Source organism: Nesoenas mayeri (assembly GCF_963082525.1).
Source record: "Nesoenas mayeri genome assembly, chromosome: 1".
NCBI classification, from domain to species: domain Eukaryota; kingdom Metazoa; phylum Chordata; class Aves; order Columbiformes; family Columbidae; genus Nesoenas; species Nesoenas mayeri.
The window spans coordinates 74,523,192-74,550,560 of NC_137541.1; the positions used below are offsets into that span (position 1 = coordinate 74,523,192).

The window sequence follows — 27,369 nt, forward strand, 5'->3', positions numbered from 1 at the left end:
CTGGCTCCTGCCTCTTGAGGCATGTGGGCAGCCTTTGCCCACATGGAGCTGAATGCATGAGGTGGATATAAAGAGGCGCTTTTTGTTTTTTTTTAAGACTTTATTCGTCTAACATGCTTGACCAAAAATTACAACAACAATCAAGTTATGCAAAAATGATTAAATAACCTTTAAGCTCTCATACCTCAAGTACTTTAAATGATATTTTGAAGTAACAGCTGCTTTCGTATCCTTTTCACATAAAAATACACAGCATTTTGAAGATACCTTAGGAAAAAACTATTTTTAAGAGAATAGTTTATGGTTGGCATAGAAATTTTGTTGAGGCTAATAAAAGGACCTCTTCCCCCCACTTTAACATTTTAGTGTCTTTAAGTGCCGTGAGCGAATGTAAACATTTCAGACTTCTTTAACATACAGCCAATTTCCTGCCACATTTGTTTCAAGCCACTTGAATTGTGACTAGCTAAGACACTTTTATTCTAACTACATGCTATTGCTCATCTTCCCAGTGAAAGCGGGAGTTCATATTCAACTATGCAATTCAGTCCTTGCTGATTAAGGAGCTGATCCTGCAATTTCTACAGCAATAGTTTTGACAAAAGTGGCCCCATCTGAATTCACGGCAGACTGCTCACGCACTTTGTGAACTATTCACCCAAAAACCAGTTGCAGGTACCACCGATCATTCTGGGTTTCTTTTCAGGAAAAAGAAGCAAGTTAATGTAGACTTCAAGCCACCCAAGAGCTTACAAGAAATGTCAAGAGCTGTGACTTGTCATGTTGTCTGGTGGGTTTCTGGTGGGTCCACAGCACGAGTTAGTGACTGGGTTTGCATGTCACCGGTCCCGGCAGCAGCTGGAAGAGCTGCTGCACACGCAGAGCCAGACAAACACCATGTTTCTGCCCACCTTGCTTAGAATTGAGGCTGACATAGCCTGGTTTTGCGACACAGCTATTTCTAATTGTGTATGCACATAATATACATGCAGCTGCTACGTGAGGCTCACATTTCCATTCATATATCAGGCAAAAAGTAACATACACAATTATCCAATGCATGTGTGCAGATGTGGGCTACGCACAGACCTGCTCACAACCTGCTAGCATCGGCAGTGCGATGATTTGCACAATGTGTGAACAAGATTAATGTCTAGATGCTGTCAGCCCGAATTCAGGATGTCCACATTCGGAATACAGCAGTTATCTCTGTCAGGGCAAAAAGGCTCCTTTTTGAGTATGGAGATATTTGTTAGTTCAAGGCAGACTTATTTCTCGTAGGGCATGTTGAAGCACTTGGCTTTGGAAATGGGTTTGTCATCAATTCTCAAGCTTCTGCTTAGGATGGGATGGAAATCCCAGCAGCTTCAACACCACTGTTCACCTGCAGGAAAGCTGCATGGGCAGCCTTGGCCACTCCAACCAGCTGCTGACACTGCTGTCACATGCAATGTGACAGACGGATTTCAACGCGGTGGACGATTTTGTCTCAGGCCTCTCTCAGCAGTGTCTATGAGCGGGCAAACAGCAATGACAGGTTCTGTGAGGTGAGCCCTGCTCGGTACCCACTGCTGTGTACTCGCTACTCATCACACTTAGGATGCCCAAACTCCACCTTGGGATGACCCCTTCCCCCTGACATCCATAATGCTCCCCAAGGACAAAACTATCATAATGACATTTAATTGCTTCTGAGTGAGGCTAAAGTCAAACCAGGAATCTCATCATTGGCTGTATGTCGCATTAACAAGTTTTAAACAAACAGTCTCAGTGGGCTTTATCTAAAATGCCATTGCTGAGTATTGGGTGGGTTTTTTTTTGCTTTTTACATACAATCACATACCGCCTTACCAGACAAAAACACAGTCATATTTTTTCTTCCTTATTTTTTTTTTTCAAGGGAAATGTCACTTTTTTTTTCACAGGCGAGGCCAGGTTACAAATTCCTGAGTTTATACTGCACTTAACACAGTCTCCCTTCTTGAACGTTGAGCTGTTTACAGCATGCCGGCAATATGCACCATTTCCCTTACCATCTGTAACGCCAGATGTAGTAAAACTTCATTTCAGTACAGTGAATTAGGGCCTATTGCATTGGTTTTGAATAGATGCAAAGACTTAGACCTGGAGGACTTGAAGTAATAGCTTTCCTCCTGTGACTGGTCATTCGTGCACCATCTTTTATACTTGCCATGTTAATTAAGGGAAAACATCTTTACCATCATTTTTCTTTTACCAAGAGCTCACTGGGAAACATCTGAAATGAGGAAATCCTAGTCTAAACACTTAAGTTTAAACCGCAAACTTTCTTAAAGAAACACTCCTTTGAAAGATGTCTTTTAATAAGTCCAATATAATGTACGGTATATACAAAAGTCCCTACTTGAGAGAGATATATATGTATATGTATATATATATATGTGGAATGCATTCACTTTTCTGTGTTCACAAATATTTTAATGGTGAAATGTTGAAGTCTTTAATCTGTTTCTGGCACCAAAATGTCTTTGTTCCTCATCCACTTTTGTCACTCAAAATTTATCTGTGAAGAGCTAGCAGGGAAAAAGAAGAAGGTTTTTGCTTTTTTGTTGAATGGTTCCCTATTGGGATTCTCAGCCAGCAATACAAAGTTGCTAATGTGTTGGGTACAACTTCAAATCCTCATTATAATCATGTGTTCCTTGGAGTAGGTAAATCAATAACTATAGGTGGATTAAGCGGCTGGTAATTCACAGTGCACACAGATGCATTCACATAGGTAGTAGTTCCATCAGCCATGACACCATAACCTACAAAGAAAGGAAAAACCACTCTGGTTACTCTCATTATTATTATCTTCTTTTAATTATTCAACTTTATCACATCATGGTAAGTGCCACATTTATTAGTCAGAAGGAATTTAAAAATCCCCTACATGCAAAACACAAAAGTCTCCTGAATTAATACCATCTTTGTCCTACAGCAGAACCTTCTGCCATCTTTTAAATTGTGTAAGAAAAGCAAAATGGACCCTCACTAGTTAGTGGCTACAATCTCTGGCAGCCAGCTCAGCAAACCTCTTTAGAAAGACAGATACTTTGCTCAGCAAAGGTTTTTTCTTAAAACCTTCTCAGTTTTGGAAAGGCTTAGAAGATAAAGCTTAGGCCATGGCAGCATTGAAGAAAACATACTTCTCGTCATTTAGATTTGCTGCCATCAGTGCAGCAAACTTTGGGTAATTTTCATCTTTCCACCTTTTTTCTTGTCCTGTGTTGTACACCAATGAAGAAAAATCACTGCTGGACTAAGGGGAGTATGTGTGCATGTGCACCTGGTTGGGATTTGTCTAGCAGTAACCTCTTTTTCCCATGTTTTAATTTGTTGACCAATTTCCATCAAATTTGATTTCACCTTATATGTCAGAGGATGCATGAATAAAGCTGTTTTTCCTCTGCTGGGGCAGGAATTTCCATCAAATTTGATGGAAATGCCTGCCCCAGCAGAGGAAAAACAGCTTTATTCATGCATCCTCTGACATATAAGGTGAATTCATACCCTAAGACACCATAACATTTCCACAGGAGAAAACCCCCTTCTGTATGTCTTCTCAGTGGTGAAAAAGCTTTGACTACATCTCATGCCTGACTAGACACCCAAGCCAAACAATTCCAGAGATAAATCTGCAGAAAATCAAACTTCCAGCTCTGAGGCCTTTAGAAATATGGTGAAATGCTGTTTCAGAAAGTGAAGAAGCAGCCCTTTAACTGCCCTGGTGTTATGAAAAAGTAGATATACTCTCCATTGTCAAAAATCTTTTCATGAATGGCTAGGAAAAAAACATAAGCTTGATCACACTAAGACCAGAAGCTTTATGCTGGAAACTTGTGTTGAAATGTTATGATCAATATGAAGAAATGCATTCAGAATCAGAAATATATGATTTTGGGGAACTCACCTGGTAGAAAGCGTTTCTACTTCAATTCAATCTCATCATTAATGAAGTTAACAGTAAAATGTATGCATTGCTACACACACTGAGTTACAGCTATTCAAATCCTAGCATCCTACAGTTTTTCTGGGTGCGATTTTGTGTCTTATAGAAGCATTGATAGTTGCATAATTTAAAACAAAACAGTAGCCAAATTCCTTTCTTTCTTGTTTCTCAAAATATCCTGAATAATGCAGGGCCTCCTGGACTCCCCATGGAAAAACCACACTATAATTAGGGACTGGGGAGGGAAGAAAACTCTGTCAGGTTCCTGTCACAGCCATTTCTTTAAATCATTTGCTGTTTGCCACAGAACAATTGTTCTGTGTAAAACACAAACTGCACGGAGGACAGTCAGCATTGCTGCTGGGACTTTCTGTCTCCTCGCCTACACGTTCAGAGAGAACGGAATCAGCTTGCTAATAGGCTCTTTTTGCTGGAAGATTCCTAATGCTACAGTTTTCCCTCCTACCCCACCGCCAACAGAGTTTCCTTGGCCATGACCTCAGCCCAGATCTGGCAGTAATGGGCTCATCAGGATTTTAGTCGGAGTCCCTGCTACGCTGCTTGACACTTCCATGGGTCGATGGGCAGCAAGCCCAAGTGTAGAGGTATGTTTTTGGCAGAGACAGCAGTGCAGAGGGGGAATAGGGAAGAAACATCCCTTCTAAGCATCTCTTCCTCCCGGATGTTCAGTAAATGAGTGCTGCAGATGTAGCTATGCTCAGTCAGGGGAAGAACTCATCTGTTCAAATCACGCGTTCTCTCTGCAAAGAGCAGCTTCGTTTGCACAGGCTGTCTGCAGTGGGAATTCTCCTCTGCAGAGATTTAGCATCCCACTGCAAAACAGGCTATGCAGTTTCCCATTTGTTTTCTCTAAATTATGATAGTTAACAAGAAGAGCATCTTGTTTCTGTGTTCCAATACCTACCGTGCCAACTGTATAAAGTGACCAGATTTACCATTCTGTGGAGGTGCCATTCTTTTCCCTTGGGAGCCGAAGTTGGGCCTGGTCTTAGCAGATGTGGTTATGTTTACCTGCCTGAAGCTTCGTGGCTTGCTAACTATTTGCTTATATCCCCTGCAACCCACTTGGCTTATGATTTCTGAAAAGGTAATGCGTTTGAATTGTATTTACTAGCTCTCTTGTATGGAATCTCAAAGACTGCTCTAACAGCAAAGGGTTAGGAAAAAATACTGCCTATGTGTTGTTTGTTTATTCAGTGATTTAACAGCACTTTAGACATTAACTAGGTATTAACAGGTCACTGCAGATGAGGCACATGAGGAGAATGGACTTAATTCCTGAGCTGTGAAATAATGATCTGAATGTCTTCTCCACTGATTTTATACCATCACACCTCTCAGCCATGTCACTTCTAACTTATAAAATCGTAGAATCATTTTGGTTGGAAGAGACCCTCAAGATCATCGAATCCAACCACAACCTAACACTGGCATTAAACCATGTCCCTAAACACCTTTTAAACACCTCCTGGGATGGTGACTTCACCACTTCCCTGGGCAGCCTGTTCCAATGCCCAACAACCCTTTCCATGAAGAAATTTTTCCTAATATCAACTTAGCATGGTGAAAGCCCCAGCAGCAAGTCAGAGTGGGATTTGTTGGGAAGGATAAAATGGTTCTTCACAAATCCAGAAGTATCTGAAGGCCAGCTACTCCAGTTTTTCTATTTGTTCATTTCTACACTTGCGAGACCCACAGAGATCCTACATCAAAGGCTGGAGCAGTCCCAGAAGCAGAAAACTGGCAGTTGCGGAACACCTTTTCCTGCCAGTAAGTTAACACTGCCAAGAACTAAGCAGCTGGCAATATATGCCTACATACCACTAGATACACTCCTGCACAGCCCAGTGGTTTCTTTAGCTGGGGGTACTGCTTGAAGTCTTGTTGCCATGATAAGTGAACAGGACAGATTTCTCTACAGGGGAGAGTATCTACCTTTTCCTTTGTCGGGAGAGGACCTCTGGCTGTCACTGACTTCAGTGGTGCATATTTGTCAACATTTACAGACTTATACAAAGGAAACCCATTTTTTTTTCCAGTTAAAAATCAAATAGTCAAGAGAACTGCTTTGTTTAGTCTGGGCACAAAATGTTTTCCCTGCCAAAGCAAATAAATACATGAATAAATATCTTGAACTTCTACACAAGTCAGCAGTGACATCCCTCTTGATTTCAACTTCTTATAAGCACTGATGGAGAGAGACAACTTTTATTGTACAATCTTGAGGATTAAGCCTCAGAAGCACCCCTCAAAGCATTCTTACCCGTTTTATAAACAAAGAAACTGAGACACAGAAGGCTTACATTAATTATCTTAAGTCAGAGAGATTCAGCAGAAGAAAATACAATCCATCAATCCTAATATTTAGTTGCTTTCTGTAACTACTGGACTTGTGTTCTTATTTTAAAATTCACAGTAATCCTCCCTGTGAAGGAGGCATCACCCTGTTTTATAGATGTAGAAACTGAAAGAGAAGCTTATTTTGCTGCATATATAGTACAAATACCGAAATATGGGTATCGGCAAATTTCATCGCTATACATGCAGCTAAGTAAGTATCTGAATTCCATAAGTGCTTCAGTTCAGACATTCAAGTTTGAAAATGTTAGTTAAACCAGACAACTTCTGTGTTTATGGTTTCCAAATATATATAGAAAGCAATGTGTTCTGACCTTCGTGGATATGTCCAAAAACATGAAGCCTTGGCTGTATTCGTCTCTGGACTGTGTTCAGCAGCTCAACACATCCTACCCGCTGCATTTTCTTAGGAACCCAGTCTAGAAAACCTTTGGAAAAGAAAGGAAAGCTTTAAAAGAAGACAGGTTATCTGCAAAGCTGTACTGCTACACAGTGTTTCTGAGATTTCACGTCTCGTGGCTTTTCATGAGCAGCAATGGAAGAATTGACATGGAAAAAACAGCATTTACCTTGGTAAGTAGAGGAAGGAAGGAAGGAAGGAAGGAAGGAAGGAAGGAAGGAAGGAAGGAAGGAAGGAAGGAAAAGTACTTGAGGAAAACCATAAAAGCCCATCTGAAGAATAAGCCCTATAGCTCTTGCCAGTTGTTTTTCAAGGACAAAAGAATTACTGCAATTAAAGCATTTCTGCACTGCTGTTAATGGGGAAACTCAATGTTTTATCCATTCTTCTTCCTTTCAGAGAGTGAGGTGTAAAGAGCAGTATGTCCACAGTGAGTCTCCAAAGAATCTAAATCAGCGCTTATCTGTTTAAACCTAGTCCTGGGATCTAGTTTCTTAAATTGAACACTTTAACTAATGTCATGGAATCTGTGTTGCTAATAATAAAACTACATTGCTATCACATGGAATTTTACAGGAGTGTCCCACTCAGGTGGACACAGGAGTGTCTCACTCAGGTGAGGAACACACAGCATGCCTAAAAACAACATCCTCCAGGAAAACTGGATGAAGTAGTTCATGACACAGTAAGCCTAAATCTATGGACCTCAGATAGGAAGCGAAGCTCAGCCCTTCCGCAGTAGATGTGTTTAAGTGCTATATTTACTTGCACAAAGTTTGTATAAAAATGCAATTTTTACGAATATAGACAAAAATGTGCACCAACTTGCTCAGATGTCTAAAAACATACTGCAGAGGGATGCTTACTGACAACTGAAGTCTCACGTTTCCCTCAAAGCAGTAGTATAAGAAGGATGTTGTGGTATTAGAGAGTTTGCAATAACCAATCTTGTTTTCTTTCTGTTGTTCTGCCATTTTCATCAGGCTCAAATTTTTCTTTAGTTGGTGCTTTCCCTGTGTGCCTCTCATGGATTTGTGTCTCTTACGGTGCTGCAATAGCATGAATATACTGTGCCTTTGAGAAAACAGTTGTCAACCAGAGAGGTATAGAGACTGGACCTCGTTTTCCTGTGTTTACTTTTGATGCCCACTCAGGCGTGGCTAAACAGCAGCTAACCCACTGGCTTAAAAGACCAAAACTGTGGTATTCAAACTCTTGGAAGAGCTCTCAGATTTTGTTAGAGTATCAGGGTAGGTTCACACACAGAAATAACTCTTTAGATGCCAGTGCTTGATAATGTACATTGTGCGCTTTTACAAAAATGGTAAAAATTTGCCCTTGCATCATAGTGACTCGGAGAGCAAAGTCTAGTTTTCAGAAATGAATTGGGACTGCAACATCCTAAGTGTCAAAAAGGAGTTCTGATAATGGCCACAGACTCCCAATTCATTCAGACGCCTCTAAAGACGCTGCCGGAGGGATGTGCAAAGAGAAAGCCCTACTGAATTACAGACAGAGCAGAGCAACGCCCAGCCCTAGTAACCAATTTTACCAGTCACTCTTGGTATCTGAGGCAGGTCAAAATTCACTGTAGGAAATAATTAGTATTTAAGATGTCAAAGTGAGGCCAGCAGCTCCTCTGGAATCCTGCCGTGTTTTTTTCAGAGCACACATGCTATAACCATAGGTTTTGTTACTACAATGATTTGAAACGGTTAATTGTCAAAATGTCTGTGGTGAACATAAAGCCAAAAGTATTTCCACTTCAAAAACTTCACAAACAAAAATCCATAAAATTAACTTCTCCATTAAATTAAGCATTATTTATGTTGAACATGTTTTTGTTTACATGCATTATCACCCTTCTGAAGCTTTCCCATATGTTTGCAGCTTATTATGTACACCTGACTACACAAACTAAGAATAATTGATTACACCTAGCTAACAATTAGAGCTCATCTTAGGGGTTTTTTAATGTTTGGTTACTTGAAACAGGTTTCTGCAGCTGTCAGGAGAAGTATAAATCTTTGTCACAGACAATCAAGCAGACAGCGACAAATGAAGACTTAAAGGTGAAATTAAATTAAAAACAAAGGAAAGTGAACTTTTTGAAGAGAAATAAAAGAATCGTAAATGCAGATCTTTAGGCATGAGATAAAAGACTTAAGAAGTTATACTATACATAAAAGTAACAAAAATATGCTGATAGAGAAATGAGCATTAGCACTAATCCCATAATCATGAATATTGTGTTTCATAAACTATGAAATATATGGCGTATCTTTATTAATATTAAACAAGTTACTAATAAAATGGTCAATAACAGCTGTTTTAACCCTTGTTTTCTGTGTGAACCTCCTGCATGTCTCTGTCCCGGTTTCATCAGAAAGCACTACTCTAAAACAGGAAAAAAAACCCAACAAACCCTCAGATTTTTATTATGCGCCTAACTGACTTAAACCCACCACGTCCATTAACTATCAATGGTGCTTCTGCATCTAAATCATGCAGGCAGTTTGAAATCTCTCTAATAATGTAGTATTAACTAGTTTAGGAGGACGCACGCTCTTTTGAAGTGAGGGAATGAGATAGCAGAACAGAAAATGGATGATAGACAGAATTCAAGTAGCCATGCTGGAGAAAAAAAAGGAATTTGCAAGAGCATTGATTTCTATTTGTGATCATTAGGAACAGCTCTAGTTATGCTGTCCAAGATCAGAACAACAGTAATCAGCTTTCTGGTTAAAATAACTGGCTGGGCGGGTCAGGAGAATCCTTTCTCCTGAAACGTCTGTGGACAGAGCTACACAATAAGGAGGTTCTCTAAGTTAGGCAGAGTGCTAATTTCTTTTGAAGCATCACGTATTTGTTGCCACGAGTGTCAGGGGGACCAACAGCTGATGCCCTCAGGGAGAGGGTTCTGTGCCTGAGCCATCTATTAATGCATCAATAACAAAAAGACAAAGAAACGGGAACTTTAGAAAAGAAAATCCTTGGAGGATGGTTGAAGCTTAAGAAATTAAAAAAAATAATAATAATTGAACAAATACTGAGATATGGAGATGGGGGGAATTCACATTAGCCCCTTAGAGTCAGTGGAGAGGGACGGCTCTTCCTCAGAATTACTACTATTACTAAATTACTTTTCAATTATTAAATTTACTATTAAATTTATTATTAAAGCATGTCTGTCGAGTGCCAGCTCTGCAGTGCTCCCCAGAGGTTCTCCTCCCTCTGCTGGTCCCAGAGGTTGCCTGGAGAGGCCTGGTGGCTAAATTAGCAAGGTGGCTGACGCTTGGTGGTGCCAACCACTCTCTCCCCTTCCCAACACGGGATTTCAAGTGCTAGATACAGGGATGTTCTGTACATCAGGCAAAGGTTGGACTTCTTTACCACTGATGAGCTGGTTTTAAAAATGGCTTTAGAAGTGCCGAAAAAGCTTCTGAAAAGGTTTTAAATATGCCTTATAAATAACACTGTATCAAAGACCCAGCAACATGTCTTGGATCCTAACGAGGACTCGTCTCCAGTACTGACTGTTTGAAGTCAGTATCTCAAGGTCTAAACAATTCCTGCCATGCACTTTTACAACACAGGTCCATGTTAAAAACAGCCTATGGCATGGCATGAGACTCCACTGAGGTGAAGTATCAAAACACATGCCCTTACTGTGAGAAACCGCTCACAAAGAAGCCCTTTCCATCAGGATTAGTGAGCAGTGGAATGCAAACATGTCTTTCTAAAGAAAACAACAAAACACAAACCCTTTAGATACTTTCTCCTCCAAGCTCTGAAAGAGAAGAAAGGGTGGAAGACAAGAGGGTTTTACCTTCAGGAAACTGACTAATCTAAAGGTTTAAAGAAACCAACTGCCTTCATTTCACACAAAGGACTCCTCCACAGTAAGGCTCAGCAGAACACTTAAGCACATGCTTCATGTTTGTGTCCATTTATTAAATCGGTGAGAGTTAAACACACAGTTGCCTTAATATAGTTTGCTATATGTTAAATACACTGAAAAATACGTTAAAAGCCTTAAGCCTTTACTGAATCTGGACAAGTTTCTGTGACTGTATTATTTCTATATAATTTCACTATTATTTAGGAATACAAGATATCTCTCCTGGGTTTTACAAAACCTACATTAATATTTTTAAAATACAAATACAAAACTATCTCTTGTTGGCCTGCTAGTGTTGCCAGATTGTATAGCAGACAGGCAATTCACCCATGCTATCCAAAGAACAGGCCAACAATGGCAGCATTTGGGTTTTTGAAGCAGAAGATGCACCAAGTCAGCATAATGAGGACAAATACAGACTCTGGGTACTTGTTGGTGGGGAATGCTACTGCAAGGGAGAGAGAAAGACAGTGCTAAAAATATAAGATCCCAATCCTTCATTGCTCTTCAAGCAGGCTCCATGCTTTAAATCTACTAATTTCACCAGCGGCAGACTGGACAGATGCACAGGAAAACTAGACTTTGCTTATTTATAAAGCTCACTAAGGCTTTATGTGTGAAGGCTTTATTTTAAGCCATTATTTAATTTCCTACCCTTGACCATAGGTCATCATGAAACATAACCTGAGCTGAGGTCCTGGTGCTGCTGAAATCATTATAGATGTTACTTTTAACTCTTCTAAGTCAGGATTGCACTCTTTTCTAAGGAGAGCCATCAGTTACTCTATAATCATCTGAAATACACAGCTAAGAGCACTAGTATTTTCTTACCGAGAGGTGGTCCATGTGTTATAAGAATATCTATTCCATCTGGAATAAGGTTCCATTTCTCTAATAGTGCTTGGCCTCGTGGAAGATTAAAGCCCCAGCCATAAAACCAAGGTTGCCTGCCAAGAGAGGAGGAGAATGTCTTCAGTGCTACTTCCATGTACTGGTTATCTAATTAAAATATGGAGATTTACTCTCCACTAGCATGGAATTTGGAGACACAAATAGCATTCATTTTCTTTATTGTGTGCACAGCAAAACCCCCTTTCCATACATCCAGTGTTATTTAACTTGTGTGGCAAATCAGTGCAGTCCTTACCGCTTTCAGTAGGCACCATACAGTAAAATATTCACGGTATTCCTCTAACTAGGCGAAAAATAACTCTTATGAGACCTGGATACCAAGATCTCCATCTGTGGATTAGCATGCTGGACTCTCACAACATCTAGAAGAACTCCTGTCTCAGATAACCTGGGTGTGGATACATGTTTCACATTGGCTCCCACGACCTTTGGCCCTCAGCCTACGACCAGCTGGGCAAGGACAGACACTGGCACAAGGAGAGATCCTGCTCCCAAGTCAGGGACATCATCTACGCTGCTTTGTTTCCCTACTTGGAAGCATCCCATCAGAACAAGAATACTGCTTCTTTTCTCACACACAATTTTCTTCTGTCCTCTGGTGTGTGGGCTTGATTTTAAGTAAGACTTTACATATTCAGGATTTCTTATCAGACAGGCATTTACATTTTTTAAAGTGTGCTCATGATGGAGCAGTGCGACAGTAACACTGCCAGTTAGAACATAATTTATCCAGATCTTGCTATCCCATTGATTAAAAAACTGTATTTCACAGCAATTATATCACACTGGTAAATTATGTCTTGCTGTTTATGCTCTAATTCTAGGTCATAAAACTGAGGGGTTAGTTTTAGGTTGGAATTTTTTTATAATTTTTTGACTGACGTCTTCTGGCTATGTCCATATTTGGAGAACAACAAATAGGCTGCTGTGATTTAATAAGGTTTATAATAATTGCAGCCTTAGTGTTTATAAATACATACACATCAACCAGAATTCTCTTTGAGATGTTACTTTGTTGAAAAAAGCTTTACACTCCCTCACTGCATCAAGAGACAGAAAGAATTCTTTCAAACAAATTCTCTGAACTGCACTTTACATCATGTATGCCAAAGACAAAAGAAAATGCCCATAAAGCTATTATTCATCCTCTTCCACTACTGATGCTTGACTAACATTTCAGAAATTAGCACATCTTCATGATGATATATTTTCCACTTTTCTTTTTGGAATGCTGTAAAGCACACGCCTATTGGAAACAGCTTTTAAAAGACAGATCTTGCAAAAATACGAAGCCATGTGGCTTACCTGAGGGAAGAAAATAAAATTCTGGTAAAAGGAAGAAGGGAGCTTTGCGGAAGGTTCCCTGCCTTTCTTTCACAGACAAAAAAGAGCCTCAACCATTCTAGACAACGATTGAAAGGCTTTCTGTTTCCATAACTAAGAGCTCATCTCCCAGCTCTTCATCACACACCCTGGATAACCAGGGTCTTGATAAATAGGTGTCCCAGGAAAAAAAAAGTGAGGTGAAGGAGTATGAAGAAGAGATGCTAATAGCAGTAGCAATGAAGCAGAAGCCTTGTTCCAAGTCAGGTTGCTCAGACCAAGGCATCTGGCTCACAAAAAAGCATATCCCTATGTCAGGGACATGAAATCACACTTTTCTGGTTACCTGTTCAACTCCTAGCAGGTTTCCTCATCGGAAGAACAGCACCTAACTCACATGTACATGTTTTCTTATCTTCCTACTGCTTGGGTGGTAACTCATGGTCCAGTTAGGAGGCTGAGGGGAGACCTCACTGCTGTCTATGACTCCCTGAAAGGAGGCTGTAGCATGGAGGGTGTTGGTCCCTTCTCCCAAGTAGCAAGTGATAGGATGAGAGGAAATGGCCTCAAGTTGCACCAGGGCAGGTTTACACTGGGTATTAGGAATAACCTCTTCACTGAAAGGGTTGTCAGCCATTGGAACAAGTCACCATCCCCGGAGGTATTTAAAAGATGTATAAATGATATTCTTAGGGACATGGTTTAGTGGTGGACTGGCAGTGTTAGGTTTGTGGTTGGATTTGATGATCTTAATGATCTTTTCCAACCTAAACAATTCTATGATTTGAGTTACTGGCTTATTCTGCAGTGAGCTACCCATGACATTACCGTGCAACAGTCACACAGAACCAAATCCCAGTCTGGGGAGCTTGATCACCCTGTCTTTACATTCAGCTCACCACTGACAGAATGGGAGTATTTTTATCTCACAGGAGAACCCTGAAAATAAATAAACTGAAGTCTGCGATGTGCTTGGATATTACAGAAAAGAGAGGCTTTGTAAAAATATACAGATGTTAGATTTTTTCTAAACTGCCCATTCATTCATGTCTTGGGATTGTGTTTCACACTGTACATGCCGAGTATGTTTCTTCACCAAGATGAAAATACTCAACCATTTGGCAAATTGTCTTTAGGCCTAGAGCAAGCTTTCCGGGAGCAAAACCTCACTGACAGAAAATATTTGCAAGGGCAAATAGGAGACAAACAAAGTGTCAGCAGAGTAAATCACGCTTTTAAAGTCACTGACAGATTCAGTGAATACAAGCCCCCGCTCCCTCCCATTCTTCGCCCCGTTGCTGCTGGGCACGGACAGGATTGTCCCCAGGTCCCCAGTGGGAAGCTGGGCGAGGTGCCGTCCTGCGTCCCGCACGTCTGCCAGATGCAGCACAATGGGCCCCAAGAAAGAAACCGAGGGGAAAGATCAATATTTGCCCAAGAAGGAAAGGTTAAAAACCTACAGAATAATTATTCTAATGCCACAATGAAACATTTATAAAGAAAAATAATCATGACTGTCACAGGTCTCGCCAGAAGTCAGTGTAATCCTGCTGAAATCCAATGGCGCAGGCAGCTGTGAGAGCCTCTGCCAGGGCTAGCCTGTACACGGCCACTTTTTAAAAATCCCGTTTACCCTTATGAATAGGCATGATGTGGTTATTAAGACAAGCAGCACTTTCCCCCGTCCCTCCTTCCCTCCCTCCTTTTGTGGTGACGGCAGCGCGGAGCCGCCTGCGTGCGGGGCTGGTAAGTTATGCATGCTGGAGCTGTTCTTTTGTGAAGGGGAGATGTTACAACTTGTGTGATTTGCCATTATGCTGTCTTTTGTGACAATCCCGAGATCGAAAGAGATGTCTCGAATATTTCTGGTAAAAAAAAAAAAAAAGGAAAAGAAAAAATAATCTGAAGTCCAAGAAAGGATTCAGCAGAGGATGTTGGTGTGTTTTACATCGGAGAGAAGAAAGACAAATCACACACTTCAGTGCCCCCACCCCCAAAGCAAAACCATCTTTATATGCACACAGGGATTTTACAAATCCCCAAGTCTCTTCTGAAAATTTATTGCAAAACAGCCATCAAAGTTTCTGAGTAGGGGGAAAAAAATCTTCTCTAATACCCACTGATGAGTCTGTGACCTGGATATCATGCAAAGACAACTTTCTCTAAAATTTCCATTTAGGATGGAACCTGAAAGGAAAGTTAAAGTGTTTGTATCACACCCCAAATTTCTGGATCCCCAGTTACTGCTTCCTCAGGAAAAGCATCATTTTTTAATATATTTTTTTTCAATACCACTTTACATTTTACCAAGAAAATGCTGTCATGTATGTTCCAGAAGAGAAAAATCCACTGTTCGCAAAAAAAAAATTCAAGAAAAACATATTTAGCAATTAAAGACATACATCATGAGCGTATTTCACCTCTGAGGTGAAGCGCTCATGTGTCGAAATGTACTCTGATTTCCGTCTTATGTTCTTAAAGTGAACAGTTTGAGTCTTTCCACATACTACTGAAATTCAATGGCATTATTATTATGGTAAGTATAATGATTGTCTACATACAAGACTCTAGGGGGAAAATACACTGGAAGTGAATTTGTTTACAGCACAATTAACCTTATGTTAAAAACATATGAACAAGTTTTGCAGGTCAAATAATCTACCATACAAAAAGGGCTGAACTATCAGAATTTGTGCTAGCAATCGGATGTTGCTTTATGTACTGAATTTCTGTCTTTCTGTTCTAAAGTAACCATTGGAATAATTTTCTTACAGAATGATAGTTGCTATGACAACCATAGCAAATTTTCCTTTTCTGAAACAGATGTCTCATTTAGTTGAAAATTAGAATGTGAAAAACCCATGGGAAAAATTAATTCAAACTTTAACAGAACACTGACTACAATGTAATCTCTTATAGGTTAACCCCTTAACATCTTTCTACACTCTTATAGTAACCTTCTCATAAATTCTAATTAAACCAGTTTAACCTCACAGGAATGACCTTCTTAGCTACCATTAGTGCTTTAGTTGTCTTTGAAAGGAGCATTTCTGTTACAATTATAACAGAAAAAGTCATAAAAAAGAAGCGGTCAAACATATTACCTCCTTAATTATTTATTAGTTTTTCTTCTTTTATTCAGCCACTCCTGGAAAGAGCTACCATGCAGACCAATAATTCTTTTGTCATTTAAATGTGGCATAACTTAGTTTTGGATGTGATTTACTGTAAAGGGCAGTGATGCACTACACAGATTTGACCTGTAATTTACGTGAAAATTGAAGGCTTTCAATTTTCAAGCCACTGGTACCCAGCTCAATCTGCTCAGAAGATGCACAAAAAGGGGACACAAAAAAGGATACTTGATCAGGGAAACCTATCTATGTGCATGGATTTTTCTATTACAAGCAGCAAGAGAGTGAAATCTGATTCTCCGTTACCTTGATTCAATTTAAACACCTTAACTTCAAGAATGGATTCCTTCCTCTCCGTACACTTACCAGCTCAGGAGGACCCCCCCACGGTACTTGGTCATCAGCTACAAATGGAGGCAGCAAGCAACCAGCAGCCCCTCAAAGCAAAATTCCCAGCAAGGCTCAGCTTGCAGTGCTTGCGGGGTGTCAGCTACCAGAAGAACTTTGGGACTGCAAGATTTAGTGCAGCAGCTGCCTCCAGGTTGTCCAGTTGAATACAACAAATCCTACCACCAGCAGGCGCTTACTCTCTTTGACTTCAAGGGAGAAGTCCCTGGCATAAGCCAATACCCGTGGAGAGCAATAGGTGGTAACTGACTGAATGGCCCTTAGCGTATCAAAGGGATTGGTGGGCAGTACCTTGCAAACATCTTAATAGCAAAAAAATGCAAAAAGAAAGCACAACACACCTCCTCATCTCTGTAGTTTCCTGCAGAAATCTTTTCTGCAGCTCAAAGGCAGGTTGTCTCCCTAGAATTCCTTTGCTTACAAAACACACTTAAAAGGTTCACAAACACATGTAACTTGCTCCAGTGTTTCCTCCGCAGCAGTTGGCATTTTTCTCGGATAGGAAAACAACCAGATATTGGCCAGTGCCTGTAAAGAAGCTCAGTGGGAAAACAATGGACCAAATCAGTCTTCTCACTTCTGTTCCCCTTCCCGACAATTGTAGAGCCACATATATTGAAAGTTTAGAAGACTGGACTGTGCGCACTGAAAGTCACACTGGTTAAAGTGACAGGTCATGGAGCACCGAAATGTAGTTCGATTCAGCAGTGGCGATCACAGGTAAAATTCCAACACATCCTGATTCCCAGCCTAAGAAATCGCACTGTTGGGGACTGAAGTCTAATTTTTCCTGGTCTTGATTTAATCTTACTATTATAACTAGCTATAGACCTGTGAACACAGATACACAGTACTATATACGCTCCATCCCTGCCTGGTGTTCACATCCTTCAGGTGTTCATATTTTTACGTTACTTTAATTTACCCAATGTCTGTAATTACCTTTTTAGCCTTTCCTCACTACATAACTGTCCAGTTCACTGAGTCCTTCTACTGCTTTTTACTCAAATTTCCCTCCAAGTATGGATTAATAAAAGTTCGCTTTTTTTTTTGCAGGGGGGGCGGGCAGCAATATTGGCTGTTTCTGCATCTGAAGTACTTGTGAAATAACACTCATTTTTCTAGACCACTAGTGCGAAGAAGGACTTGCTGGACACTGTTTATGGGCTTTCAAATACTGTTCAACATCTTGGTATCTGAGCATTTTAACAGTGAAACTGATATTTATAGAAATATAGGTTTCAGAAGTTTCAAGGAGTTTTAGGAGACATATAATGATCAACTTCCATGTGAGAGACAAGGGTAGTACGATTTTAGAGAAGAGGTACAAAAGGAGTGTACAAAAACAATTAAATTCCTCAAGAAAAATACTTAGTTTCACTCATTCATAATACTGGAACCGGGGTTTTTTTTAATGAAAGCTAAGGCCTTATACTTAAAACTAATAAATGCAAATGATGGATAATCTCATATTAGATTATCCCCTGGAACACATGGCCACAAAGTACAGCTCAGCAGGGGGAAAGGAGAAAGCAGAAGGGAGGGGAATGTAGGAGCTAAGACAGGAGATGGTTTGCACAGCATTACTTTGGGGGGCTGTACTGAGAAGCAAACTGAACTCAGACTCTCCCTCAGTCTGCTGGCCACAACAGTGTTTCTTCCTTGGGAAAGTTCTGCTGTGTTCTTTTTTTTTTGCCTTACTTGCTTTGCATCCAAGGTTGTCATTCTTGAAACCCGGAATCAAATTAAATTATTGTTTTGAAATTCAGGAAAGGAGGGTAAAAATCAGAACATGGCCCTTTGTCAGTAATTATTTCTTTTGCAATTTGACTTATACATGAAATCATTCATCTTTTGTTTAGTAAAGGATTTCATACGTCTCTGACTGGAAAAAAAAGAATGAGCTGTGACTAATAGGAACTGATCATTTCTGAACATTAATCTGTTATAAAACAAAGGAAAATACAATGAAATCTACTTTGTCTTCATAATAAGAAAACAGAAGATAACAGGTAAGGAGAAAAAATAATGAAAGACTGAATTTAAAACATGACAACACCAAATGCAAATTCTGCTGGGAGCCAAACGATAATATCCCGTCTGTTATTTTTAAAAAATAATCAAATAAACCCAACAACAACAAAAGGTAAAAGCTGATTTGCAATAGTTAGCCAAGAGATCCAATGCTGAGAGTACAGAACTGTACAGACTTTCAGTACGCTCTTACACATTTAAAGCAAGGCTAAAGTCTTGAGTTGCTGATGTCTCGGAGTGTGTTCCCTCAGTCTCTTAGACTATCAATATGTAAAAGTATAAGTACAGCCAGGTTGTGCAGACTGTACTTCACATGCTGACAGCTGACAGTCACAGAAAGAAGAAGGGTTAAGAGAGAGGAGGAGTTAACAGCCTCTCTGTCCACAGTAGAGTCAGCATCTCATTTTAAATGTAAAACTTGCCATGAATGGGCCAATCAGTAAGGAAAAATAATTTGAGGCCCATTGATGCGTAGCATCTTTATCATTTTTCACTATCAAATGACCCAACAACTGAAGAAAAACCATGTTCTTCCACCCAGCCAGCTAGTTAGTGTTTGCTGCAGTCCTCTCAGACTCTGCAGAAGTTTGCTAACTGTAGACCTGGAATATCCCTTCAAATACAGATCCTATACTTGTGGCTTTTTTTAAGGATGCAGCTCCTGGAGGGGCTATCCTAGATGAAACATGACTAAAACACATAGGATGTGTAATAGGTGCACTGAGAATCGATAAAAAAGGCCCTCACGGTAGCCACTTCTCAGTTTAGTAACTCACCAGGTTTACATTCTTTTCTCAAAACACCAGGAGTAATTAGACCATATGGACTAACTGTCTGCCAGTTCTTTTCTGTTTTTCCTTCCTTTTTGTTTTTTTTTCCTTCTTTTCCTTAGAAAATTCAAAGCCATTTTGAGTTAAACAAGCATGAAAGTGCTTCCAAAACTAATAAATTAATCTAGCACATGTGCATATATGCATGAAGTGCATTATTTTTAACGTTTTCAATTTAGGAACAGATGAACTTCTTGTTTAAAAAAAGCAAATACTGATACTTCATACACCATGTTTTCACCTGAAGTGCACGAAATCTAAGCAATCCTAAATTCCAAATTTATGTTTTCCTACAGTCCTCAATTCACCCTACAGTACAGTGGTGGAAACCAACTGCTGCAATGTAACTTTCTACATCAAAAACGTACAGCCTTAACACCTGGATGCTCATTCAGCTAGCGAGGAATTCTGAGATAACCTTAAAAAAATCATATACTTATCTGATGTAAATTATGTAATTAGAAATACCTGTCACACACAGCTGCAGCCCTCTGTTTTAATATTGGTTCCAATTTATTCTAATACCTTACTGGGGAAGAAAATCCTCATATTAATTCATATTAAACAATGCTAGTTTATTAAACAAAATTAATTTATGAACAATGAATCCAAAGGCAGCGTTACGATGTTAAACAGCTTCACAACAAGTGGTAAATTACTTTTCCTCTTAAAATCTGGTCAGGGAAAAGAGAAAGAACTCAGAGAACTGCGCTGCAATTAGTTCCTGTGACAGTGGCTCTATTTACAGTTCTTCACGTTGAGCACAGTGTCAAGTCACCAGCTACTTCTTGATGTAATAACACATGTACCGTGTAAAAACCTAGAGAAAATGCACACATAGAAGCTACCGTGAAGTAAGGGGGCTGATTTTCACCAGGTGTAAATGGCTCAAAAGCCGGTGGAGCTCTGCCAGTTTACTACAGCTGAGAATCGACTCCATGTAGATTCCGCTCCAAACTAGTTATCTGTTTGTGTTTCTCTTGGAATATCGCCAAAGGGCTCATCGCAATACCCAACTGTGTTTACATCTTTGAAACATCCTGAAATTGCTGCTGTCTGAGCCTACAGCCCAGACTACAGATAGAGCTGGTAGTCCTTTTGTTCAAGAAAAAATGGGGGAAATATGCGCAAAAACAACAACACCACAAAAAAGCACTTTAAACTTTAAAATCAGCTCTGTCTCATAAAATTAAACTTTCGGCAAATGTGAAAAATAAAGAGAAAACTGCTGTGGGGGATTGCAATTTCACTCTTGTGGTTTATGAACTGCAAGAAAGTGAAGCCAATTCCCTGTAGTGAGATTACAGGTCTCCTCTTCTATAGGTATTAAATTAAAAACCAGCTGAATCCAAAGTGAGCTAGTTTACTGGATCAGAAGATTTAATTATTTCTGCTAAGTAACCGAATGTGAACTACCTCCTTTTAATAATATACAACTAATAATTACTGCCCAAGAAAGGACTTTTTTCTACCAAGCTAATTAAACTAAAGCAATATATTTTTTCAACTGCTCTCAAATTTAACTAAAGCTAGAAACATTCGCAACAAAACAAGCAAATACAAATCTCCACTCACAAACAGAAATATAAAGCCACACAATGTGTTAGGACAGCACAAAACCCATGATTTGCCCAAAAAATGTAACATGAAATCACTATAATTTCTGGTCTATATTCAGCATACATGCATGTATTGGCAGCGTAACATCCTGCACTTGTACAGACACAATGGAGGAACACAACTGCAAAGCAGACGCAAAGAACCTTTGGTTTCAGCAACAGATTAAGGTCACTCTGCAAGAGGTCACCGTGAAATGTGTTGAGAGAATTGATCCATATCACTAATACGCAAACACGTACAACCAGCACGTGAAGGAGTTTGACTTGCTGGTTTTCCTCTATTGCAACTGTTCCAGACTCCTCCACCTTGGGCAACATTGGGAAGAAATTCTATTTGGGAGAAAACATTTTCTGGAATGTTTGCTAACAAGAAAAGAGAAAAGGGATACTCTAAACTGCTGTGACCTTAAAAAAATCTTGTGGGAAATGGAAAAATACAATTTCTCAGGAGCACGTAATTAATAGAATTTATCACATTGGTCTGACTTTTATATTTGTGGGCTAAAGTAGCTGTAGTTCAGTTTACATTTTAATTCACTCATATTCCTATTGCAGAGCTTAATTATAGTTAATAACAACTAAGTTCCTTTAACGTGCTAGAGAAACTTCACTTGGAGCCTGTGAAATTTTTATTTCCTTCAGTACACTTTTTTCCAGCAATGTTAATGATTCTTGCTAATTCATTTCAGTCACTTAATTTGTACAGCAGTGTTCATTAAAAAGACCTCTCCTGAATTCAGTATGATTGCCCACATGAGCAATAGCACCTGTGTACCTGCTGTCTACTGAATGGCACTCACATTTCCTGTATTTCCAAGATGTGTTTATCATACGAAATGTAACAATTTTAGCAAAGTGCTATTTGGCTGGTTGGTTGGTTTTTGTTTGGTTTTTTGTTTTGTTTTGGTTTTGTTGTTTTGTTTTGGTTTTGGTTTTGTTTGTTTGTTTGTTTGATTTAAAAAAGGAGGTGAAAAATTATCTGTTTCTGATGTTAAAACAACCAGAATGCACTCTTTATGTCTCACTTTCTGCCCCTGAAAAGCCTTTCACACTTCAGGAGTTCAATATCTTCCATTTCTCCCCACCACCTTCCCTGAACAGCTGAATTTAATAGATCAAAATCATTTTGCAGGAAAAACCATTCTTACGATCTTCCATATGCTGCAAGCTAAACTACAGTGTATTGTGGTTTTATGTATTTTTAGAAGCAGCACTTTCCAAAATGGAAAATAGTTTCTGATAGGTATGGAAGAGGAAATAAAAATATCACTCCAGCATTCTATTAAAATACAATAAAACCTATATCTATGTGCCTCAGCCTGTTAATTAATATATTTTAACAGGATGATGAATTTTGCTTTCTCTCTTCTAAACACATTGCTGCTTCTTACACATCTGTCACATCTTACCTACCTTTTACTGAATGCCTGAAATAAAACACCTGCAGCATTCCTAATCATAGTAATGCAGCCATATCAGGTAGTCTTAGATGCCAACCTTCTCCCCAAAATTTCTGAAACTTGAGATGCCTCAATTCTAAATTATGAGTGGAGTCTATTATTCCCACCCATGATTTTCGTTTTCTTCAAGAACCGTATCAGTCTACCTAAATTACTCACATTGCCTGCCTCAAAGTCACAAATTAAAAAAAGCTGTGAATGGTTCCCAACTTCAAAGATCAGGGAACATCTACCATTTTTAAAACATACTTCTGAGCAAACAAAACCCAGCACGCTGTAGTATGTCCACATCCAGCATTTCCACATCCATACATACAAAACTGTAGTGCTGACAGAGCTAGACACAAAAACAAGCCACTTGCTCAAAAATCTATCTATTCTGAGGTTTGCAAGAATTTTAGAGTGGTATTTTATTGCTTTAGAAAACAGTGAACAAGTGAGGGTGCAGAAAGAAGAGAACACAGGAGGATCAGCTGTTTTACGTAGAAAAACTTCTAGAATGGTTTTGTCCAAAAGTCACAAATTTTTGAGTCCCTATATATATATTAGTCCTGTGCAAGGTACTGAATAGGGTTTTTTTCACATTTGAAAGGGGGCATAAGAACTCAGAATAGGAGTAGTCACTTTGAGGCACAAGTTATTATTTTCTGTGAATTTTACAGGAAATAATACCTATAATGTAACGCCTTGAACTGCTACTGATGCTGTGTCTGGAAGCCACGCTCCCAGCTTGGGATACACATTATGTTAAATGGAGTCAATATTTTATATTAATACAGCTTCATTTTAATTGATGTTCACCTCAATAACTGTAAAGATTTGTACAATGTCTGGGAAAGTAAACATTAGGTGATTCATCACTGGCAAAATGAAAGCGTGTCCTTCTCATGAAATGAATCTATAAATCTTTGCTACATGATTTTACTTATGGAATCTGAGCTCAGTGAGGAATGAAAGAGACTATTATTATAGCTGTTCTTGAAAAGATGGAGGAGGAAGGCACTGAAACGGAGACCTAGGGTATGGTGGTCTAGAGCCTGTGGGGAACAAAAAGAAGTTTGCCCCATTTTGCCTTTTACTTGCTCTCTGAAACAACCCAAATTATACATGAAAGTTACCAGCTTTGCTATGCAAAGTGCACATACACACACACGTTTACACACACAAAGAAGAGAGGGAGTATTTGAGAAGGAGTAGAACAAAGTCACCTACTTCATGATGAAAAAACAAATCAGACAAGAAAATATTAAATCAGGTGGGAGTTACGCACCTGTAGTTAAGCACTCATGATCACACAGGGCTACACAGCTGAAGTAAAGATACTGGAATAGTACAGACAGCTGCAGTGTACCAAGGAAAGGGCCAACAAGTTGGAACAGATTTCCGGCCCTCACATCCAAGTGGGATGAAGATTTGGAGAATAAGCTCCCTGTCAGGGTTGCTTTGGGCTGATCTGGTGGCTGACACTCACTAAAACAACCTCCAGGTTGATGTCTTTTGCACTGGAAGGAGTTCAGCCTTCTTCTCTGACATAGCCAGAGCTCACCAAATGGCCCTGACCCAGAATGCTGAGCTCAGTGAAAACAATACTTGAACAGAAAGAAAACACTCCCCATATACAGACCCCTAATCTCCTTCACTGAGTTGCCATCATCAGAACAACAATGTCGTACAAGAGCTGTTGGCCTGCATGTAAACACACGGGGGCCACATCTCATCAATGTTCCATTGAAGAGAAGCTGCCAAAACCCAGAGTCCAGCCCAGGCATCTGTCACTTCAGGACAAATGGTCACAAATGTCTTTCTAGACTGATATTAATCTTTGCACTCCCATTTTCCCTGACTGGGAAATAAAAGTTTCTGAAGTTCCAGATGGCCTTTAACAAAAGAATGAAGGAGGAAATGAGGATACATAGACACTAGAAAAAATGGTAATTCTGCAAAAAGAAAAATGAGGTTCTGTTTCACAGGCATAGATCCCTCCAGATAATCAAAGCCAAGCAAAAATTCACTCTCTGGATAATGAGTCTGGAGGCAATCTCATTCCGAAGGGCTTCCTTACTCTATCCAGGCCAATATGTCATTTAGAAATATTAAATTGTCATATGTTTGGCAAGAGGGCTTTGATTGTCCTTTCCTTTCCCACATTGTGGAGAAGAAAAAATAAAAGCTAAAAGAGATATAATGCTCTCCTGACACCTTGTAGGCCTGTTTGAGGGTAGAAGGGGCAAAGTTTCTCCTGCAGTTCTGTACAGCTGCTTAGAAGCATTATGGAGATTCAGTGGCAAGGAAGACGTTTTCCTTCTGCCACTTGCATTTCTCTTGCTATGGCAAGTAAAAGGTGTACTCTTACCCTGCCATTAATACACGATAATCCACGTTTTCATAGAAAATGGCACTGGAATTCCTGCCATTTTCCACAAGATCAGAGCATATACACAGAATACCTGTTCTGCAGATGCACACATTTTCTGTAAATTTGGAGCAGGTGTGCAATATTACATAAGGGGGAAACAGCCAGCATAGCCTTTACAGACAGACACAAACAGCAACTGATTATTGATCAGGTGTCTTATCAGTAGTTATTGCATGCAACAGAAAAACAGAAAGCCAAGTTGCTTACTCATTCAGTTGCAAAAAACTCAATGGAAAAAAACACATAGTTCATTATCGGAACCTTGCACAGCAAAGAAGCAGACATAGCAACACTCAGGATCACGCATGCAAGTATGAACCTTAGACAGGTGTTCTCACATTCATACAAAAACATACGTGCACAATTAAAGGCATTTATTTTTACATGGCAATTCTGAACAATGACTATCAAAGGAATAAAATACAGTTGACTCGTTCAGCAAACACAGATCTTGTGTACTGAATGCATCAGGGATTTTTGTGCAAACAAGGTGTGTGAGTGTGCAATTAAAATCTTCAGCAGTGCAGAGGCACAAGTGGATTGGATGGCCTGTCTTCATTCCCACTGCAGCCAACGCTTAAACTCTTTCCTGAAAAATAATAACGCATTGTAGGGGTAATGAACCATAATTGAAGGCTGAAAACCTGTAACTGAAATACTCACTGATCATTTATTAATATGGTTCCATGAATAACATCAACATAGAGACAAAACCCAGTCTGATGACACAGGAAAGACCTCCTGCTTCAAACTCAAATTCAAATTTCCACTATTATCTTGGCTTCTTGGCTTCCAAACCACCTGTCAGGACCATCTACTGCTTGTAGCATGTGTGGTAACAACAGCAAAGCTCACTATTGTAAGGGCTCTGTTGATACCTGTTCAAGTATCAACACTGATATTAGCTCTAGCCCCACAGAGGGACTAAAAGAATCACAAAAGCATTGCTCAAAAGGGACCTTTGGAGACCTTTAGTCCAACCTACAACTCCCTACCACTCACCACCACCAGACCTGGTCAGCCATGCATGTCTAGCCAAGTCTTGAAAACATGTAAGGATGGTATCTCTATCACCTCTCTACAGTAGAAGGAAGCACGTTGTACTCTGTCTGATGCCCTGCTCATCCAGATTTGGCAGCAACACTGGATAGCGCACTGTCAAAAGCATCAGCCCTCTAGGCCCAGCACAGCCAACCTTAGAATTCCAGATTGCGCTAGATGCATTTACCACATTGGTATTCCCCAAGTTTCTCATTAAGTATTTAATGTTCTTATACTCCTCTCCCTCATCATCTATACTTATAGTCTGTGGTCCAAGATACCAGTGTTGCAAATACTAATTCCTAAATAGCAGATTTTGTGCTGTGCAGCTCGCATTTCAAAATGGCTGCTTCTTGCTTGATGATAATACTAGCATAATTAACATTTAAGGCAGTCAAATTTTCATTAGTCAGTAGAGGGTCAATCTGGCACTTGAAATCTTGCCCTTGGAGACCAGAAGAGTTAGAGTATTGGTTTCTGAGACAAGGCAGTGTCTCATTTCTTCTATGCAATTAAAAATAACCACCGAGTTTTAGATAATAATAGAGGTCAAAATACCCAAGTGCTTTTGAAAATATTTAACCACACACAAATGGTACATATTTAAAAGGCCTTAGAGACTGGCATGTTACGCAAACCAATCAAGCTCTCATGGTGTACTTGGCAACTAAAACATCTTAAGAAATACGAGCTAATTGTGTACAGGTCACATATAAAACCACAGATGGCTACAGGTAAACACGCATTACATTAATGCTGGTTGGCATTCACTCAGACCTTACTCTAGAGTTCTCAAAATACTTTGCAACTACTAGTCAACCTGTTTTATAAAGGAGGGATATCCACAGCTTGTACTTATTTTTACACAGTTTGAAGTAAGACAGAAGGTCAGGGCTGTAACCAGGAAAGGAAAAGGCAGGATCTGGGGCCACAGCCTTTTCATTTCTAGATTGCTTACCTACTCATTAAATAGTGTCATGTATGGACAACAAACATAAACTGTAATTGGGAATTCTCCAATTAAACAAATCAATTCAAAAGCTAGATGCCTATTTTCAAGGCTGGAAAATAAAGTATTTTAGGATACTAGAACAGCAACTGCATGAAATTTAGCTTTCTTATTGAGTTCTGAGATCTCAAAGAGCTCTAAATTTTGAAGTCTTGACTAGGATAATAAGCATTTTCTAAAGGACTAGCTTCATGATGCAAGGGCAAAAAAAGATTCGCCAGGGAACGTTCACCAAAATTCTGTAGTTCTTTAGAGATAGCACTACAAACCTCTCTTTTCAGAGTGAACAAAGAACAGAAACAAAAAGTAATGCTAAAGAACAGTAGTGATCAGTAAGCACAGACTTGTACTACAGCCTTCAATCTAGAAGGCAGCAAGTTTAACCCACACAAAATAGCTGTTTCTCATCCTAAGGTTTCTGACTGGTGGGCTGGTTGCTGTGACTTCGTTACTTCTGCATCTGCTGTTCTGATAGACTAATGAAGAACAACTTCTTATTGCTGTTCCTGTTTTCACTGGACAAGACATCA

The 27,369-nt window shown here is 39.6% G+C and overlaps 1 protein-coding gene across 1 annotated transcript in view; it reads right to left on the reverse strand.

The window, feature by feature from the left end:
- Positions 1 to 2,670: 2,670 nt before the first annotated feature.
- MPPED1 (metallophosphoesterase domain containing 1) overlaps positions 2,671 to 27,369 on the reverse strand; it is a gene marked incomplete at both ends in the record, with an annotated part of 48,271 nt that continues 23,572 nt past the window's right edge. Inside the window, 3 exons of the mRNA XM_080355776.1 lie at positions 2,671 to 2,789; positions 6,667 to 6,780; positions 11,485 to 11,600. Coding sequence (XP_080211902.1) covers positions 2,671 to 2,789; positions 6,667 to 6,780; positions 11,485 to 11,600 — 349 coding nt within the window. The remainder of the gene's footprint in view (positions 2,790 to 6,666; positions 6,781 to 11,484; positions 11,601 to 27,369) is intronic.